The sequence below is a fragment of the Eulemur rufifrons genome, chromosome 10 (genome assembly GCF_041146395.1).
Source record: "Eulemur rufifrons isolate Redbay chromosome 10, OSU_ERuf_1, whole genome shotgun sequence".
NCBI classification, from domain to species: Eukaryota; Metazoa; Chordata; class Mammalia; order Primates; family Lemuridae; genus Eulemur; species Eulemur rufifrons.
The window spans coordinates 18,438,262-18,459,524 of NC_090992.1; the positions used below are offsets into that span (position 1 = coordinate 18,438,262).

The 21,263-nt window shown below is 38.0% G+C and overlaps 1 protein-coding gene across 8 annotated transcripts in view; it reads right to left on the reverse strand.

Moving 5' to 3' along the window:
- The window catches only part of TENM2 (teneurin transmembrane protein 2), a 1,169,384-nt gene that overhangs the window by 875,473 nt on the left and 272,648 nt on the right, over positions 1-21,263 (reverse strand). For 6 of the 8 annotated variants that reach the window (XM_069483875.1, XM_069483874.1, XM_069483868.1 and 3 more), the window contains exon 1: positions 1,194-1,419. In XM_069483875.1, the coding sequence (XP_069339976.1) occupies positions 1,194-1,419 (226 nt within the window). Of the gene's footprint in view, positions 1-1,193; positions 1,494-21,263 lie in introns of those variants that run through there. The other 2 variants (XM_069483866.1, XM_069483867.1) reach the window with 1 other exon arrangement.

A 21,263-nucleotide genomic window follows, 5' to 3' on the forward strand; every position in this document is an offset into this window, starting at 1 on the left:
AGATTAAATAAAAATTGTACCCTGCAAGGGTTACGGTGGCAACAGAAACACAATTTTAACTGTTTCTCTATTGATTTTTTTCAACATTCTGTGAAATATAAAAGCTGGAGCTAGGCTAAACTGGTAGTATATGAAAATATGTTTTTAAATAAACCTGTGGATTGTAGATGTATAAATCTTGGTCATAATGCTAATTAATATCGTGTGCACACATACACACGTTGTCTAAGAAATAAAAAAAAGTAAAAATAATTTTAGGAAGCTAAGAAACGAGGACTGGAATTCCAAGCTCATTGCAACATTTACTGCCAAGGACATGGAATGAGAAAGAAAGAATCAGTGCTATCAAACAAATGATACAATGACCTAGCAGAGCAGGGCTTAGATCCTTGGCCCTGGCAGAGGGACCCTTTCCCGTGCATTCGCTGCAGTTTTGTGCATTCGCTTGTAATTTCGCTAAGCCATTAATATAAATTGCACACACGGTGAGGCTGAGACCCAGTGCGCAAGACATGGAGTTAGTGAGTGAACTTCGCCACGCTGCCTCTCAGCACTGCTTTGTTTTAGTCTACATGTTGATGCATTTACAACAACCTTGGACAAGTGATAACAGAATTCTTCATAAATATTGGACATGAAGAGAATGCCAACTGTTAGCGTTTGGAAGAAAAATATTCCCTTCCCCAAAGAAATCAAAATACTATAAGAAAATTAAAGTTTGGTGAAAGTAGGAGAGAGAACTATATCAGTGGAATTGGAAAATAACATACGTGTGCCCACCTATACTCTAAAATGCAAAAAGAAAAATGTATAATAACTCACAATTAACACCATGCTTTGGTTGAGGAAGAAGTGATATATTATTATACAGAAGGGTTTCAAATATGTTTTAACTAACATACACCATTTGTTCAAAGAGAATTTAACTGAGAAGCCCAATGTCTAAAGCAGTAGAAATTTGAGGCTTGTGAGTGGGCTTCATGGAGAAAAGTTTAAAAACCACAGATAATCTCATGTTCCTCAGGATAGGAATTCTGTGTGGTTTCAGAAATACCCTTTATGGGCCAAGAGTCTGCTATATGTTAAAACTGTTAAAACCCACGACACTATGGGTCTCTAATAACAACCACCAACCATGCAAGTTAAGAACATGAGACAGCTTGGAGCAAGTCAATGGAGATAGCTCTACAAACCTTGTCTAGGAAACTCATCAGATTCCCGGTGAACGAGATCTGTGACTCGGTTTCCATAGTGCATCCTGCTGTCATGGTCATAGGCCTTCAGAGTCTCGCTGGAGCTGTAGGACTTCTGTGTGGGCACACGGCAGTCTTCGCTGTCCAAGGAGGAGCTTGTGTAGCGACACTCTTTGCCACACCGTCCTCTGGTCAAAGAGCGGTGTCGCCGGTCCTTTACATCCATTATTGCAAATTCAGCAGAACACCAACACTTTCAGAAAAGTCAAGCCTGAGTTTTGGCACTTGTCACTTTGCCACCTAAAAACATCAAAGAAAAAAGAACCAAGACTGTGATTACAAGAAATGTTGCCTTCAGTTCTGATTCACGCTCTGACTCAGATGAAAACATGAAAAGGCAAACTTGGTCAGCTCTGCACAATCTCTTTTGCAAAAGCTTAATGTATACTAAACAATCAGCCTAAATAGAAGAACTCGATACAGTAAATTAATTTTCTTGCTGTTTAATTTAATAGATTTAGGGAAAAAGAAGTAATAATAAAAAAAAAACCCTCATCTTTTGATTTTTTATATATGCACAGATGACTTGATAAGTCTGTCACTCTAATGCAAGATCTTACTAGGAAGCAGTTCAAAGCTAAATTGATCTTATCCTTCTTTAATTACATTCTCTTTTTGCTATAGAAGGGTTGGGAAGAAAACAAATACCAAAAAAAAAAAAAAAAAAACAAAAACTGGAAAGAAAGGTGCAGCAGGAGATTTGAGCATGAGACATAAATATGTGCTATTAATGCTTTGCAATGGTACCAAGTCACATTCAACTAACAAAAAATTTCCTAGACAGGTCTGGAGAATAATAATATAAGGCATTGTTGGCATGCAAACAATCTTCCTCTGATTTCTTTAACGAGCCTTCAGCAAACTCCCAGTTTTCTCTCCTTTGCAAATCTGTGTCTTGGATACACCTGGTCACTTCTGCCTAGTCACCTGCCAACAGGAGACCTTGTTGACAAGAAATCTGACTGGCACAACCCCCTGATCATCAGCCTAAGCTCATACCGTCACCTTCCTTGTTGAAATGCTCACTGCAGAAAAGAGAAAATGGGAAAGAATCCTGAATCCCATAGAAAAGCTGACGGGAACCTCTCTAACACATGAACTGGCAACCAGGGATCCCTACAGTCTGTGTCATTTGACACCCTCGGCCTGGAAGTGTATGCCAAACATCACTCAGAAAACACTAGCCTTCTGCCTAGCAAATATGACAAAAAACGCTTAGGAGCCTCCAAGTTCCAAATGATAGGCTCTTATTGATTTCCTTTGCCATGCAAAATAGCATGGACCACAGGGCCAGGGCCTGGACAGAATGGACAAATACGAATTTTAATTAAAAGGGAACGTACAAGGCAGAGCCAGGGTAATGATTTTTCTCCAGGCTACTGTTGCTCACTGCCTCCTCAATATGTCAGGAAATACTTGGGGAGCAGGTCTGGAGTTTGGAACCCCTCTGCTCTTCCTTGGCTATTTACCACACTGTGATGAGATGCCAGCGCACACGGAAGGGCTAGCCTGTGTGCACAGTGATGTGGAACGCATCTGCCGCAAGGCACCAGGAGCTAACTAGCCCCTCCTTTGTCTTTGCACACCAAGGAACCCTTCTAGATCTCAGGGACCCTTCTCATCTACACTGTTTGTACAATTTATCCAATATTGCCTGTGATTGTGAACAGTTTTGTTTGGCAATTGGCAATGAAAAACAGAGTACACCTATTAGGAACTTCAAACACAGTCATGTTGCTGCCGCAGTCGCTTATAAAAAAACAAATATAGTAGTTACTTTCCTGGCGACTAAGTTCCTGACTCAGAAAGTTGAGAAGGACCTTTCAGAGTCTCTAATCAAGACCCCGGGACCTGCTTGGGGGACACAAATAGTGTTGGTCTGGAAGTTTCTGCTGCTGCATGGTCAATTCAGATGTCTCCACAGTGATGCAATATCCAGATGCCAAAACTCCCCTTCGTTAATTTCCAACATGTGATTTCCACATTTCAGGATCCATATTACTGGCTATTTAAGAGTACGGGCATTGAGCTTTTGATTGGGTGTCAGTCCTGTGGTGACCACTGATTAGCCAGAGCCCTTGTCAGCAATTACTCCCGGCCTTTTAAACTCAGTTCCTCAATCAGTGAAAATGGAAAATAATAGTATCTACTTTACAGGATTTTAGTAAAAATTAAACCAGATATTACGGTAATGTTTCTAATATTCTGTCTAATACATCATAGGGGCTCAATAAGAATTAGTTTTTTTCTGCTCTGAATGATTAAAAAAATCTTTTTTCTTGGCTAAGTAGTTACAGACTTGAAAAAGACAGAGGAGGACGACCATAATATAAATCCCCGAAACTCACAGTTCTAATTGTAAATCCCAATGCTTAAACTAGGCACCAGTAAAGGAGGACCTTCAGCGTCTACTGAAAGAATATAAGACTGTTGGTATCAACACTGAAGAGCCACAAGTGGTTTTATTGGGGGCTGCATGTTTCGAGTCGATTTGATAATTTCCTTCTTTCTTGCTTCACTGTTAGTTTTTACTTTGTGATATTTTCAGTGTTCCTGTTTCATAAAATCCTATCTTCTCTAATTTGTATTGTGCTTGGGAAAACAGGCTGACTTTCTATGTGTGTATGTATGTATGTATGTGTGCACTTTATTTTTTAAATCATGGTCAGAGTGGGATCCTAAAGGTTTATTACCTACTAATAAAGTATAAGAACTTTAATGTTTGGACATTTTGATGTCTAATTTGGTTGCCGAGAGATCTTTTCCTGATAAATTTCTCTTTCTTGGCTCTGCCCTGGATAGTTAAGTTTGTCAGCAATGTTACCTCTGAGTAAGTAATGAAAATTTATATATAATGAGGTAAAAATTGACAAATCTTAAGGAAACCTAATTTCTTAAGGAACTAAGCAGAGTTCACAGATTTGTCGGCAAATACACATTTTACGTTTAACTCTCTTGTTATTTAAAAATTTTCAACATTAAAAGACAAAAGAGAAGAATTTATGTTAAAATATAGATCTCCAGCTTATCTTGAAAAATTAGGAAGTCTAGAAATTTCTGCTTTCAGAAAGATAATATAGACATACATTTCCCTATTCTTCCCACAGGGTCCAGCTAAAAACTCTAGACATTATATGTAAAACAAATGTGAGTATGAAAGGTGGAAAAAAGATGCAGATCAAATAGAGTGGCGAGTTCCCTGGGGTTTCTTTTTGCCCTATATATCCCAGACGTGGCGCTAAAGAAGTCGGCAACCCAGAAACATCAATGGGCACAGACAACAAAAGCAAGCCCCCTCTAGCCTATGGACCATGAACATGGCAGCCTGACAAGCAAGAAAATGTTTAGACAATAAATGCCCTACTCCAGCCAAAGAATGTGGAAAAGTACTGTGGCCCCACCCCTATTAGCAAAGGCCCAGTGTGAAGCCTACACTTCCATGCTACTTCCAGGCTGCAAAAAGCTGCCCCAATCCCAAGCAGAGTAGATTGACAAAATGCCAAGAAGGGAACCAGGACTTTCATCCCTTCTAGGAAATAATGAAGCTCCTCTCCTCATAGGACCCCTTGTCTTCCACCCCCACTGGGCACTAACACGGTGTCCCTCCCCTTCTCCACTGGGGTGGTGTAGAAGGAGGTCTAGAGAAAAGTCAGGTGGTTTTCACTATCTCCCAGTGCCAATGGGTCTTCCCACCCCCTTGTGGTGTCAGTGGATGCCACATGGGGAGTCAGAACTTCCATTCCTCCACCTCCCAGCTTAGCTTTCCCCTCAGTATATAACAAGGAATCCCCTGCCTTTGGGTGTTGACCAAGCTTGAGTGAAGAACATGGCAGTAATGAGGCAGGGTTCACCTTCCTCTGCAAAAGCAAAGTCAGAGGAAACCAGCTGAAACATTTAATAGAAGATTTTAAAAAGATCCAGAATCTCATAATATAATATCCCAAATGTCCATGTTTCAATCAAAAATCACTTACTTGCTATGCCAAGAACTAGGCAGATCTTAAACCGAATGAAAAAATCCATTTAGTAGAGGCCAACACTGAGATGACCAAGATGTTAGAATTATATGACATGCCTTTTGAAGAAAGAAGCCATCATGAAATTGCTTCAACTAGCAAATTATAGGCAAACTTGAAACAAATGAAAAAAATGGAAGGTCTCATCAAAGAAATAGATATTCTCAGCAAACAAGTAGAAGATGCAAAGAAGACCCCATGGAAATTTTAGAACTGAAAAATCCTATAATCACAATAAAAAACTCAATAGATGGGCTCAATAGCACAATGAAGGAACATAGGAAAGAATGAGAGAACGTGAAAATAATTGACCAGTAGAAATTACCCAACATATTTAACAGGAGGAAAAAAAAAAAAAAAAAAAGACTGAACAAATGAACAAAGCCTCAGGGATCTATAAGGTGATAACAAAATATTTAATTTTCATGTCATCAGAGTCCCAGGAGGAGAAGGAGGGAGAGGCTGAAAAAGTGCAGCTGAATATATCCCAAATTTGTGAAAAACAGAAAGTCCACATTCAAAACACTGAGTGAATCCCAGACAGAATAAATCTAAATGCATCCATAGCAAGACATATGATAATTGTCAAACTTCTAAAAGTAAAGACAAAGAAAAAAGCCTTGAAAGTAGTGAGAAAAAGAATTATATCTCACTAAAAAAAAAAAAAAAAAAAAAGCGCAATTTGAATGAAAGTGGATTTCTCATCAAAAACCATGGAGGCTATAAGAAAGTAGCATATTTTTCATGTAGTGAAAGAAAAGAAACTTCAACCCGGAATTCTATATCCAGTGAAAATATCCCTCTGGAATGAAGGAAAAATCAAGAGATTCTTAGATGAAGGAAAACTAAGAGAATTTTTCACAAGTAGACCCATTCAAAAGAATGGCTAGACAGCTCTTTAAACACAAAAAGGAAACAATATAAGGAAGAATCTCAGAACATGAAGAAGGAAGAAAGAGCATGGTAAGCAAAAATTTGGGCATTTGTAATAGACCTTTTTTCTCCTTTTGAGTTTTCAAAAAAAAAAATTTAATGGTTGAAACAAAAATTACAATACTCTCTGATACAATTCTAAAAGTGTATAGAGAACATATTTTAAAAGTTATATGGGGGAAAGTAAGACAATGCAAAGGTAGGTAAGGTTTCACACTTCACTAAAACTGGTAAAATGATGGGAGCAGTAGACTGTGATAAGATATGTATATGTAATGTAATAACTATCATGTTACACAAAGAGATGCACTCAAAATCACTACGGATGAAAACAAAATGAAGTTGTAGAAAGTGTTCAGTAATCTACAAGAAAGTAAGAAGAAGAAAACAGAAATGAAAAACATAGAAAATGAGAGAAGAAGAAAATAAAAAAGAAAATGACAACTCAAGCCCTTTAATGTAATTTAATTTGTAATTTACAGCTCTCTCTCTCCTTCTCTCTCTTTCTCACACACGTGCGCGCGCGCACACACACACACACACACACAAATAAATAAGCAGGACTTGATGGTTTCACTGGAGAATGTTACCGAATGTTTAAAGAAGAATTAACACCAATTCTACAACATCTCTTCCAGAAAATTGAAGAGAAGAGTGCATATTCCAATTAATTTTATAAAGCTACCATTACCCTGATGCCAAAATTAGACAAAGATAGTACAAAAAAAAGGAAAAAGAAAACTAAAGACCAATATCCTTCATAAATATAAATGCAATAATCTTTATATTAGCAAATAGAATTCATAATACAGCAAAACATAAAAATAATTATATACCATAACCAAAAGGGGTTTATTCTGGGATGCAAGGCTGGCTCAATATTTAAAAATCAAAGAATGTGATCTCTCATATTAATGGGCTAAAAAATACTAATCACAGGATAATATCAATCAATGCAGAAAAGGTATTGGCAAAAATCCAAATCCACTCAAAACATTAAAGTTGTCAAAAAATGGGAATAAAGGGAATTTCTTTAATTTGATAAAGAGCATCAACAAAATATATCCAGCTAACATTATACTTAACGGTGAAAGAATGCTTCTCTCCTAAGCATGGGAGCAGGATGGATATCTGCTCTTACCAGTCTTATTCAACACAGTGCTGGAACTCCTAAACAATGTAATAACACAAGAAAGGGAAATAAAAGTCATACCCATCAGAAAGAAAGAAACATTTTACCTGTTTACAGATGACATGATTGTATATGCAGAAAATTTCAAGGAATCTACAAGAAGACTTCTAGAGCTAACATAAGTGAGTTCATCCAAGTCATAGGATACAAGATAAGCATGCAAAAATTGATTGCATTTCAATACACTAGCAATGAACACATGGGCATTGGAAATCGAAATACAATACCATTTATAATCACTCAAAAATGAAATACTTAGATGTAAGTCTATTGAAACATGTACAGAAATTATATGTTGAAAACTGCATAACACTGATGAAAAAAATTAAAGATCTACATGGAGTCACATATTGTGTCATGGATTGGAAGACTCAACAGAGTAAAAATATCAATTCTCCCTAAATTTTTATGTAGGTTGAATGAAATTCCTACCCAGTCCCACCAAAACCTTTTGTAGCTATAGACAACATTATTCTAAAGCTTATATAGAAAGATGCAGGAACTAGCATAGCTAAAACAATTTTTTAGAAAAGAAGAAAGTGGGAGGAGTGAGTCTACCCAATTTTAAGAACTTATAGAGCTACAATAATCAATACTGTGTGGTGTTAGCAAAGGAATAGACACATAAATTAAGGGAACAGAACAGAGAACCCGGTTACAGGCCCCCACACAAATAAGTCCAACTGATTTTTAAGAAAGGTGCTAAAGCAATTCAATGGAGGTAAGACAGCATTTTCAAAAAAAGGGGGCTGGAGCAATTGGACATCCATAGTCCAAAAATTAATAAATAAATAAAATCCTAGATTTGGTTTTATATACTTTATACAAATAACAACCCATAATGGATCACTGATTTAGATATGAAACATAGGACTTTTAGCAAGTTTTTAAAAACAATATAAAACTTTTATGTAAAAAGAAAAAAAGATCTCTAGACTTGACACCAAATGCATAATCCACAAAAGGGAAAATTAATAAATTGCACTTCATCCAATTTAAAAAAATGTGCTCTGCAAAGGATCCTGGTAAGAGGATAAAAAGACTATCTACAGACTGAAAGAACATTATTTACAACCCACACATGTGCTAAAAGACAAATATCTAGAATATATAAATATCTCTCAAAACTCAACTGTAAAAAATCCAAATAATCTCATTAGGAAATTGGCAAAAGACATAGAATGACATTTCACCAAATGGGACATATAAATTACATGCACGAACACACACACACATGCACGCACACACACGAAAACATGTTCACCATTAGCCATGAAGAAAATGCAAATCAATATGACGATGAGACATTACTACAAATCTATCAGAATAGCTAAAATTTTTTAAAATAATGATAACACTAAGTGCTGACAAGGATGTGGAACAACTGGATCACTCATACATTATTGGCCGGAATATACGATGGTATAACTACTCTGCAAAAGAGATTAGCAGTTTCTTTAAAAAAAAAAACAAAAAACAAAACATGGCAAAAACAAAACAAAAACAAAACTAAATGTGTAAATGCCATACAGCCCAGTAATTGCACTCCTGGGCATTTATCCCAGAGAAATGAAAACTTATGTTCACACAAAGACTGGTACACAAACGTTTATAGCAAAATGTTCATTCGTAAGAGCCCCAAACCGGAAACAACCCAGATGTTCTTCAAGGGGTGACTGGTTAAACAAACTGTGGTACACCCATGCCACGAAATACTGCTCAGTAATAAAAAAAAATGCACTATTGATACACACAACAGCCAGGATGAATCTATAGAGAATAATGCTGAGTGGAAAAAAAAAAAAAAAGAAAAGAAAAGAAATCCGGAAGGTTACCTATTGATTCTATGGCTTCATTTACAGAACAATCATGAAATGAGAAAATTTCAGAAATGGAGAACAGATTAATTGCCACTGGGTTATCAAGTCAGTATGGCTATAAATGGGCAACGTGACAAAGCCTGTGGTGATAGACATGGTTTGGATCTTGGATATATCAATGTCAATATCCTGGTTATGTTATTGGTCCTACACTTTGCAAGATCCTGCCATTGGTAGAAATTGATTGAAGAGTCCAGGGGATGTGTTTGTATTACTTCTGACTGCATATAATTTGACAGTTATAGCAAAATAAAAAACATGTTAAGAAAATCAGTCAATGCAGTATACCTGGGCCCAAACTCTATCATGAAAATAAATTCCTATTCTAGAAGGTTACTCACAATTTTAAACTGGGTACACAGGCTCCATTTTTTTAAAAATTATTATTATCATTTTATCACTCCTTTCAAATTTAAAGCCAGTTTGCTTCATTTATTTGAACCTCCTCCTTGGCCAGTATAATTTTTATATTTGTAACTTTTGGTACAAGAGAAACAGAAATACTTTTGTAGCCCCTGGAAAGGATCACAAAGAGCCAGTTAGTATATACAAAACAGCATTTGCTGATGTGTTTTCTTCTTTTTAAGACAATTCTAAAATGATAGGATATTACTGTTAACCCTAATATGGTTGAATATCCATCTTTTAATAAAATGCATTTATTGCCTACTATGGTAAGCACTCTCAGCATAGTTGTCCTTGAAAGTAAAGGTCAACAATTCATGTGGGGAAATGCAAGTTTAGAGACTGCTTTTAAAAAGTAATTAAAATTGCCTTGAAGCGGTAGGAAAGATGGTAACCAAAATTATGAATCTTTTCCCCAAGCCTCCACCTTTTCCGCCACTGACAAATGGCAATCACTGAATGGCAATACCTCTGCCAGCTCGTTACTGCTATGCTGAGGCTTTATTCTGTTACATTCCACATTTCCTCCCTTGAAGAGTGTTCACATTGCTTTTTTCATCAGTTGCCTAAGTGGGTTCCATCACTTTAACAGAACAGACTGCAGAGATCTTGCCTGCAAGCCTTTGTCTAATTAACTAATTCTATGAGCTGTAACACTGTTCACTATTAACTTTTCAGAATATCCTACTACTTAAGGGGGTTGACTTGTTAATCACTGACAGCCCATTTGAGATTGTGTGTGTGTGTGTGTGTGTGTGTGTGCACGCGCGTATGTGTGTGTGTGTGTGTAAAAATGTGTGCATGAATGACGCACAGGTGAAGTTTAGGTGCATCCAAGGGAGAGCTACTTTTTCCCTGTCATGACAAATACTGTGGGCAGGTGTTTAAACTTGCCTCACCCACTTCATTGGTCTTTGATCACACCCTGGGCATTGTTTCATTGTGCTTGAATACTTGTATCTTATAAAATGACTGTAGATCTTTGGGAGGTGTCATATCAGCCTAGTCAGCCATTTCCAAATGCCTATATGTTAACTCTGTTAACTCTAAATAGAAATCAATGTGACCACCTTTTTTCCCCCACCTAAAAATTACAATACACCATTGAAGAAGTTTATCTAGAAGGGAGTGGGGCAGAATCAGTACGTGTGAACCAAATTTCCTTGTTTCCTAACTGAACTGATGTCACAGACATTTCAGAAATCTAATAAAAAGTTTTACTACAAAGTGAAAAATATATATTTTAAAAGCTCAATCAGGAAACTTTTATAGTAAATCTTTCTTCCTTCTGATAACTTGTTAATTGGACTGCCAACTTGTTTCTTAAATATTGCAGGTGCCGCATTTTTCTGTTTAAAAAGATGTAATGGATAATGCATGGTCCCTTTACCCGTTATTCCTCTGCAAATTTTGCCTACTATCCAAAAGCAGAAATGCTAAGTCGACCTAAAAACAGTGCATTCACAGATTCCTTTCTTGTGTGTTAGAACTCCTCCATGAAAGTGGTTTATTTAAAAATCTTTAAAGTACCAAGTGAAATGTAATAAATAGCCCCACACATAAGAGAGGAGGAGCTGAGATGGAGAAGGAGTCTGTCTCACTCTGCCTTCTTCCATCCCCAAGTGGGGCTCTGACAGACATTAAGTGTGAAAACTGGTACTTGAAGATCTACAGCCTCTTCACTTAGAAATGCTTAAGAACAATTCTGAACATAGATACACTCCAAAATATTTAGAGACCAAATATCCCTGTGACCTCTGGGTGGACCAAGTAAAATCTGATTTGAAATCTACAAAAGTGGAAGATAGTGGCCTAGTAATTTAATGCACTAGTAAATAAGAGGTCAAAGGCAATTTGCTTCCTGTTCCCCTGTGCCATTGTATTGATATGGCTGAGGATAAAAAGCCAACTCTGGTTAATGTTCAGAGCAAGAAGAATAAGCAAATTCACAGTTGTGTTTTGCTCTCTGGTTTCAGAGCTATATGTTGCTGCCTTTTAGAATCTGCTGGTGTCCCTGGAGCCACTCGCACAGGAAATGGTGAGAGCAGAGCCAGGATCTGCTGTCGATGAATTTTATGAATTGTGAAATGCAAAGACATTTTTACATACTAGCAGTCCTAATCAACAAAAGCCACAAAGGGATAACACGCACCCCATAAGTCTAGATATTTGCCGTGATAGTGCAAGCTTGTATGTTTGTGTATAGTCTTATTTGAATAGCAATGGAAAGGCAAACATCTACATCAGATTGGTATTTAATCTAATTCTGTGCCTTCTCCCTACCCCCGGTCCAAACTGTTTAACATTCAAGAAAGTCAGCATGATTACACCTCCTGCAAAAATTTCACCGTGAAATGTGGAAGTTTACTGAAGCCTTTGCCTCCTCAGCTCCACCTTCCCCACATGCAGGCCCGTCAGCTCTCCTCCCATTCTCCTATGTGCCTCCTGAGATCAGGAGCCGAACAGATGGCTGTACCTTAGGCACTGGCTAAGCTACCGTAACCGGAAAGACAGTCCCTCCTCACTCCTCCTCCCCGCCATGCAGAGCTCAGAGAGGCAGCAGAGCAAGCCCATGAGCCTGCAGCCTCAAAACCTAATGAAGGAAAGAATTGAACACCCTCTTCCCATCTCGTTGAGCGCGCCCTTCTCTGTGCATGAGGCTGACTCAAGGAAGCACCAGATAATCGTGGTGAGCAGAGGGCATAGCTTCAAAGCCCTTGTCAAGTCAAGCTCCCACTTTGTGAATGCCTACCAATCGCCAGGCCTTGAGTCAGCCTCCCAAGGTAAGTTTTCACTGAGTGCACAATCCTGCAGCATAAATATCCTTAGCTGTGTTTTAGAGATGGAGAAATGCAGGCTCTGCGAGGTTAAGTGACCTGCTAATTCTAACCCATGTAAAAAGTGTTCATGCCAAGATTGGGACTGATTTGGCTTCCTGACTCCAAGGCCTGCCTTTTACAAAAATAGTAACTTAAAGAAAAGGGCAGTCTTAGAGCATTCTCTCATGAAAGTCACTAGCTGCATTGCAATTTTGATGGGCTCAAAAAAGAAAACATCTCATGGAACAGTATATGCAAGCATCCAGTGAAAACAAAGGAAAGATATCATGCGAAAGAGTCAAAGAAGAGTTGAAAGGTATAGGCCTCAATTTTCATATCTGGAAAATAGGGATGGGATACCTTTTTGAAGGCATTGTGAGAATGTCAAATTGCCACATGCGAGTCTTCTTATAACAGGTTTTCAAATAGTGACAGACTCTGCCACCATGGCCACCGCCACCATCCTCATCATTGCCATCAATTATTTTCAATTTCATCTGGCCATAAACAATAGCATTAGCTATTCCTTAGTGACCTGCAAAGTCCGAGTTAAGCACCAGTATTCTAAATGATATCTGTTTGGTTGCTGTGTTTCTGAGCTCTGAAGGGTTAGCAGCATAGCATTATCTTAGGATGGAAACACAAATATTAATAGCCCCATTTGGTATTCTACTTTTGCTGCCTGAAACAGTTCCACTAACACTGAAAATCTGAAACTGAGAACATCATTTGTTCTTAATCAGATCAGAAACACTTTATGTTGTTGTATTTTAAATATACCATATTAAGTTCATCATAAATAACACATATGATAAAGAAAAATGCCATGAAAAAGATCAGTTGCTTATAATTAACTCACTACCTGTTGAGGAAGGTAAATCCTGGTAACTGGAAATCCTTGTTGTTTATTGTACCTAAACAATGGATGTGAATATGTAGAATTGGAGGAACTGGGATGGGTCTAAATTACTCTGCACAAAGAAGAGACAGGTAGAAAGGTCTTAAGAGAGTAGGTAAGCGCAGAGACTGGAACCAGGGCGATTTAGAGATCTTGTGGGGAAGGATGTAAAAGAGGTACATCTGGAGAAGGAGAAAGAGAATGAATGAAGAATGGAGAGATTCTCTGGAGACTCTCAAAGTAGAATGCAAGGTACCGAGTGTTATAAACCCTTTGTGCTCTACCCCCTAACCAAAAAGTTGGGTGGAGGGGATGGTTACAATGTGTATATTACGCATAGTATAATATACATTCATCATTTTTGTTATGAATCTGATTGTGTATATGTGTCAGGGTAGAGTCAATATTCTCTATTATTTTACTCTTATGAAAAAAGCAGATAACATTCATTAAAGCCTTGCTTCCATGAAGACATAATGCAAGAACTAAGATGTAAAATCCAGAAAGAAATGGTGACATTTTGTTCTGTGTACGAGATTTTCTGTGAGGCCAGGGACCTTTTCTCTTGCTAGTAAATCTACCTCCAGTAGCTGGCAGAGAACCCACCATTAAAGAGCAGCCAATAAAGCTTTGTTAAAAATAGCCATGTGTTTACAAGAGGCATCTCAAGAAAATGATGGGAAAAATGTTTAAAAGGGCTGAGAGCCATTGTTGTCTTTCATAGTGATTAACTGTCCCGAACACATATTTCAGGTCTATTGTTAATTTGCAGCATTTACATAAGAATTTTCGTACAAATTTTGTGACATATTTCTTTCCTGCTTTGTCAAACAAATACAACGTAAGTGTTCTCTTTCAAGGTAGCTCCTGCTTCCTTAATTTGGAAACAAAGCATAAATAGTGCTAACTGCTTGGAAAATTTTAAAATAGTACTCAAAGAGGAGGAGCTGGCCCCTGATGTAATGTGAAGTCAGAATCAACATTCTACCTTTAAATTATCTTTCTATTTTGGAAAGCATGTGCTGAGGTCTAGCAATGCTATACCTCAAACAAACATTTTTCTATAAAGATCCAGATAGTAATGGGGGGGCTGGGGGGGCCGGGGTGGGGTGTGGGGGGATGTCATAGGGTCTGTGGCAGTTTCTTGAGTCCGCCATTGTAACACAAAAGCAGTCACTGATGATACTTAAATGAATGGGTGTGTCTGTGTTTCAATAAAACTTTATCTACAAAAACATCCAGCAAGTTGGATTTGACCCTCGGGCCACAAGATGCCAACCTCTGCTATTATATACGTAGGGAGAGACCAAAACAAGAAGTTTAGAATTTGGCCAAAGGTTAGCTTCCCATTAAACATGCCTCACAAAGGCTCTTTCAGAAGATGAGGACGTCCTTACCAGAAACTTTGGGACAATGTTTAATTAAAACAATCAAGACATTTATAGTGGGGGCAATAACTAATACAATGTAACTAGAGGAAATTAGTTGTATTTAGGAGGTTGTTGCTTTGAGATTGATACATTTGCTTAGCCTACAAGCCAAAGTTGTGCTTCTCTTGAGAAGATATAGTTGTATTTAATAGATCTTGTGACAACAGTTTGAAATTTGACCTTTCTGTATAATATGTGTTTAGCCCTTGCCTGACTGCTCCTGCTAATTATTATTTTGCCAATTATTTTCTGGCATCAGGGTTTGTCAGTGAATATCAGAAGCGGCAATGATGATATCAAATTATTTTCTTATCTCCCTCTGCCATTTTTATATCTCTATATTGCACTCATGGAGAAGAAGAAGATCCTCCATTTACCAACTGACCAAAAATGTCGATAGTTCAAGTTGCAAGATGCAGAACAACACAAATGCAGAGAAACAAGCTCTTACCCATTCTGGCTAAAAAGGGTATTTATTAAGAAGTAAGGAGTAAGAATTTGGGTAGCCGCTTAAGAGTTCCTTTATACAAACCTGTATTAAAAGGACTCTTTGTAGCCTGTGCTTACTATTGTAGCTTAGTTGTAAATCAATAGGTGATATGAAAGAGAAGATTAAAAAAGGTACAGCCCAATAGAAAATTTCGTGCAAATTTAAAAATAACTCAATAACATCAATCTCAAAATTATGTACTTGCATCCCTGTATTTCCTAAGGATCCCTCAAGGTATACTATTATATTTTTACAGCTATTAGCACTGCCATTCACCAGAAACATAATGCTGTAATCACTCAGAGGTTCAAGGAAATGAAAGTCACTCACATTTGCCTACTACCCTCTGTTGTCTAATATCGTATCAAATGTTACAAAAGTGTAAACTCTTCCATACATGCAGATAAAAGGCTCTGTGGGAGACAGCTGTGATGAACTGCCTGAAATATAGAGGTAGCTTCTGATTTTTGAGAGGGGAATGTTCCCTCCCAAAGCAATTACCAACATCTCTCTCGTGCTATGAATTGTTTGTGTTCTAGTACAACTGCCTGGAAAGTGAATCTGGCTTCTTCATTGCCTTTGATTATAAAAATAAAGGGCCACTCTAGTGGGGGAAAAAAATAAAGCCTCAGAGAGGTCATCAAAACCTCACTTTCATAAGATATACACTCTTGAAATCCTGGAAATGGAAAAGAAAGCCATGCTTGATACATTAATATTGGTCCTCAAAAGAAGTCGCTAGGAACCTGAAGTAGTAAGAATTGTTAGGAACAACAATGAAGGACCCAAAGGACAAAGGGACATGCAAACAAAAGAAGGGCACACACCAGAATCAAATGTCACACAGATTCTATCAAATGCCTTCCCAGATTCACCAGCAGGATAACACACCATTCTCTATGGCGACTCGAATACACCTTCATAACACTTTATGGAAGCAGCAGGATTTTAAAAAGTAACAGGTTGATTTGGCCGGCAGGACCGATTAATGACACAGAGCAGAGGCAATAGCTCAAAATATATTGAGGGATGAGCAAATAGAGCCACATATTTCCTGTATGCCACAATTGCAGGGACAGCAGATGGGGTTACATTACATTGTCCCTACTTATGAAAAGTGATTCATCTATCATGAGACATTCACATTTTATGATTTGGAATGAGTTTTATCTATATTATCATTAGTCTGTTTACCTGGGTATCTGAATCTCTTATATAAATGGAAATGTTGCAATTACTGCACCACAATAGGGATTTGATATTTGCTATCTCTTTAAACAACACAGCAACCACTTTATTTAGATGCCCCATCCCTATTTTACAGATAAGAAATAAAATAAAGAAATTTGGCTTCAGATTACATAAAAGCATTAAAAAAAAAAAAAAAAGGATTACATAAAAGCAGCAGAGCCAAGATTTGAATCCAGATATCTGGCTTTGAATCCAGATTTCACCAATACACGCCATCTCCTTATGTTTCTCTTCCATGTGTTCTCTTATTTTTTTAAACAGCATATTAAATTTCTACCATTCAAAACAAAACTCAGATTTCAAGAACATAGAAAGCACTCTATGTACCACTATCTCTCCTTATTATCTAAATTTTGGAAAGTTAAATTTTATCTCCAGTAATAAGACATTTCAAAAATAAATGAACGAATCTGCAACTCCTAATCAAGGTTAGATTTTATGACCTCTCTTTCTGTGCTAACCCCCTTTTCCTTATACCCAGGTTTTTTTACGTGATTTGATAAAAATTAAATTTGAATTAAAATTCATTCTAGGGGAATTTTGCACCTTTCTTTAAGATGATTAGTGATAATTTGCAATCTCATAATCATGATAAATGATTATTGTAATAAAGAAACACTGAAAGGAGCGGCTCAATTGGTTGAAGTAGGAAAGGAGTTACACATTCCGTAACCAGGACTTGACTTCATTCAGTCCCTGTGTTTTTTCACTTAACAAGCACTTCCTGTGCACTTTCAAAGTAGTAGGAACTATGCTGAATGTGGTGGACTTTGTTCCAAGGATCTCGCCCCCTCCTCGGAAGCCAGACCCAAGCACAGATAATTAATATAAACTCATTGCAATGGCAGTGCCATGAGTGAGACCTCTTGGCTACCATATTGTAAACTTTTGATTGGAACAAGAGTGAGCACATGACCTGGGTTAGGCCAATCAGAATATTTTCTCCAGGAATACGAGGATATGAAAAAAGGAGAGAGCAATTAAGATTCATTGTCTTCTGGTAGCTGGATTTGTAACATGCATGTTTGAAAAATCTGAGGTCAGCAGAAACCCCTGGCCATAATCAGAAAAGCAGATGTAGGAGAAGCCAATTTGCAGGGTAAGAAGAGAATAAAGCAGTTGTTCAGAGATGAAGGATGGAGAAAGAGTCTGTACAAATTTCCAATCCCTAGTTCTAGTACCTTCCAGAGACCAGGGCATAATTATGCACTTGTAGTCACAAAAAAATCCCTATGCTTTTAGAATAAATTTTCCATTTCAAGTTAAACTCACTTGAGTTAGTTTCACATACTTGGAATCTAGAAAGCTCAATTTCAGAAGCCATAACTTGAACTTACAGTAAAATTATTTGATGATACTATCCCCAGGCCTGCATCTCCAATATCCCAGCACCCATCTCGCACAAACCCTTTAAAATGGCCAACATGCCCACCCTTCCTTTGCTTAATCCACATGGCTTTACCTTCTCAGGAAGTTCTCTTCAGCTATTTTACTCTGTATTTGGCTCACACAAGAGTTAGCTGTTTTAGATAATAAAATCTTAGGCTGAAAAAGCTATTCAGTTCATTTTGTGTCTGACCCTGCACATATCCTGGGCATCCAGATACCTAGGTAAAATTTGATGATGCTAACACATCAATCTGCCAGTTTAACTTGCTAAGCAAACGTTGGCAGCATTAAATGCCTGAGGTGTGTAAACTGCTGAAGAAATAATATAATTCGGATGGAAAAAGGTACATGGCCTGATGACAAAACTACTGCTCTGTTTTCCAGGAGGGGAAGACATATAAGAAGTGTACAGGTCAAAGTATCTTGACATGGTGACTGCCTGGGAAATTATGGGAAAGATACTACAGCGCAGCCCAGTGAGGACTTGTGCGTCTTTGCAGCTGCTGGGGAGGGGGCGGGGGGCGAAGGATGTGAAACACACTCCAAGGGAAAACAGCCAGAGTTTGGGAACAAAACACACACTACTCAACTGTCTCATTTCCTAAATCACTCATTAATATATTTCCATACGCAATAACAGCCAAATTATTTCAAGTATGCCCCATCTTGTCTACCATATCAGAATTTATTAAAAAAAAACGAGAAGCTGAGGATTGTGTGAAGGTGAGGGAGAGAACATGACCACCAGGGTGAGTAGTATCAATTCACAAGTTTAAAGCTCTCATGCTAGCCCTACAGTCAAATATCAGTCTTTTGCTTCCTTCTGCAGAATAAATAACAATATCTAAAATAGAAAAACACAGCCTTTTCATTTTCACATCAATCTCTCAGCAAAATCAACCTTTGGGAGAACATGAGACCTTCCACAATAGGCATCTCAACTACCAAGAATTCTTTGATCTCGTTCCAGCCACTGTAGATGCTACACGAGCTGAAAAATGTGGGTTTTTGTTTTGTTTTGTTTTCACTTTTTGCTGAAGAAGGAGCAGTACTGCCTAGCATTTCTGAAGGTTTTAGAATTTGAGGGGGCAGATACCAGAAGAGTGAAGGCTGGCACCTAAAAGGGCATTGTAGAAATATTAAAAAATTAGAAATAAGGACAAACATTATTTTAGCATGTGGGGAACTGCCAGAATGGAGATTAAAATCCAAGTAGAATCTAGCATGTGGGGAACTGCCAGAATGGAGATTAAAATCCAAGTAGAATCTATAAAGGATGCTGGATAGGTGGAATCCATAGAATCTATCTAGCCTGAGATGAAAACACACTTAATTCTCTGCTTTATCTGCTCATTCTCCCACCCCGCCTCCTCGCCAGAATAATATTCAAGAACTGGGCTTCTAGGTATACTCCCATGACTTTGAATTCCAGCTTGAGCTCCCTTTGCCATCTGTGAGACCCTGAACAAATTCCTAATCTGTTTTACTCTTCATTTACTCCACTGTGAAATGAGATTAATAATCCTTCCCTTACAAGGCTGGTATTGTAAGGACTAAAAGTGACTGTTTATATAAAACATTAATACAGTGCTTAACAGAGTAAGTACTAACACATTCATCTATTCATTTACTTAATACAAAATGGTAGACGGAAGTTGCTGTGGTCTGAATACGTGTGTCCCTTCCCAAATCCATATGTTGAAACTTAACCCCTGAGCTGATGGTATTAAGAGGTGGGGACTTTGGAACGTGATGCATGAATGTAATTGGGCCCTTATAAAAGAGGTCTGAGGGCACTTATTTGTCCCTTCCACCTTGAGAGGATGCAGCAAGGAGTTGCCATCTATGAGAAATAGGCCCTCACTAGACACTAAATCTGCCAGTGCCTTGATCTTGGATTTCCCAGCCTCCATAACTGTGAGAAATAAATGCTTGTTGTTTATAAGGCAGCCACTTGATGGTGTTTTTGTTATGGCAGCCTTAATAGACCAAAACATAAATGAAAATGATTTGCCCAAATTCGTATCACTGGATTGTAACAGAAGTGAGTTTAGATGTACTAACACTCATGGAGCCACAGCCTTGCACTGTACTCAGAAAGGTTCCAGGAATATTTTCCCTGGTGCATATTTGAGACCAGAAAATATATCTCCTTGTGTAGCTCACTGTGCACCAAAACAAAGGGGTCAGGAGCATCTTTATTCAACTTTATTGTAAGCTTCTTACCTTCCAGGCAATGTGATCAAGAGTGTTCCTGGTATCATCTCTGCCAAATAGCCCAACAATCCTACCTGAAGCTCCTCCTATTTTAAATTTAAAAATTAAATGGAATATCTGTTTTTTAAAACACACATTGAAATTAACAACTCCATTTTAAAGATGAAGATACTGGGACCACTGGGCCAAAGTCAAACAACTCATGAGTGGTGACGCCTGGTTTTGACTCCAGTCTGATCCCAAACTGGAGCTTAGAGTTGCCCCCTGGAGTACACTAAAGAAACAGCAAACCCAGGGGACCTGAATGTCTATTCCAGGGAGATACAATGTGCATCTTATAAATTAGAGCAATTAGAGGGTAACATAAAAAAAGTAAGGATTTATTTGGCATAGGCTCTAGCCATACATGTTCAAGGGAAGCACAGCAAGGAAAAGATCCCTGTGGGGTAAGGTTAATCAAACATATTTTTTTGAAGGATATAAATATTGAGGCTTTAATATTTCAATTACTTATTTGTGACCTGCTTCTGTCACAGAAGAGAAATGGTCCCCTTAACCTTCCACCTAGGAAAAGCTCCCTCCTCCCTGACTTAATTCACCTGGAGAGGATGACAGTGATGATGTTGATGATGGTGATGAGGATGTTAGTGATGACAAACACTATTAACAAATCCACCATTTATTGAAGGTTTACTTTGTGTCACAACCTGTGTTAAAAGTTTTACATTCATGATCTCATTTAATCCTCAAAACAGCCAAGAGGAGTCATGGCAACTATGCTTCCCACTTCATAGATGATGAAGTGAGATTTAAAGAGGTTAAGTAATGAATTCAAGGTTGCACAAGTAGTAAGTGGCAAAAGTGGGACCAAGACCCAAATGTCGGAACCTCTGTGTCATGTGTTATTACCTTCTCTGTCCTTTTTCTCTCCACCTAAAGCTGCAGTACTTGAATGCTAGTGACCGTCAGAATCACCTGGACAGTCTGTTAAAGCCAGACTGCTGTCACACTCCCAGTTTCTTATTCCCTAATTCACAGGAGGGGAGGGCACAGATGTGCATTTCTAACAAGTTCCCAAGTAACGCTGCTG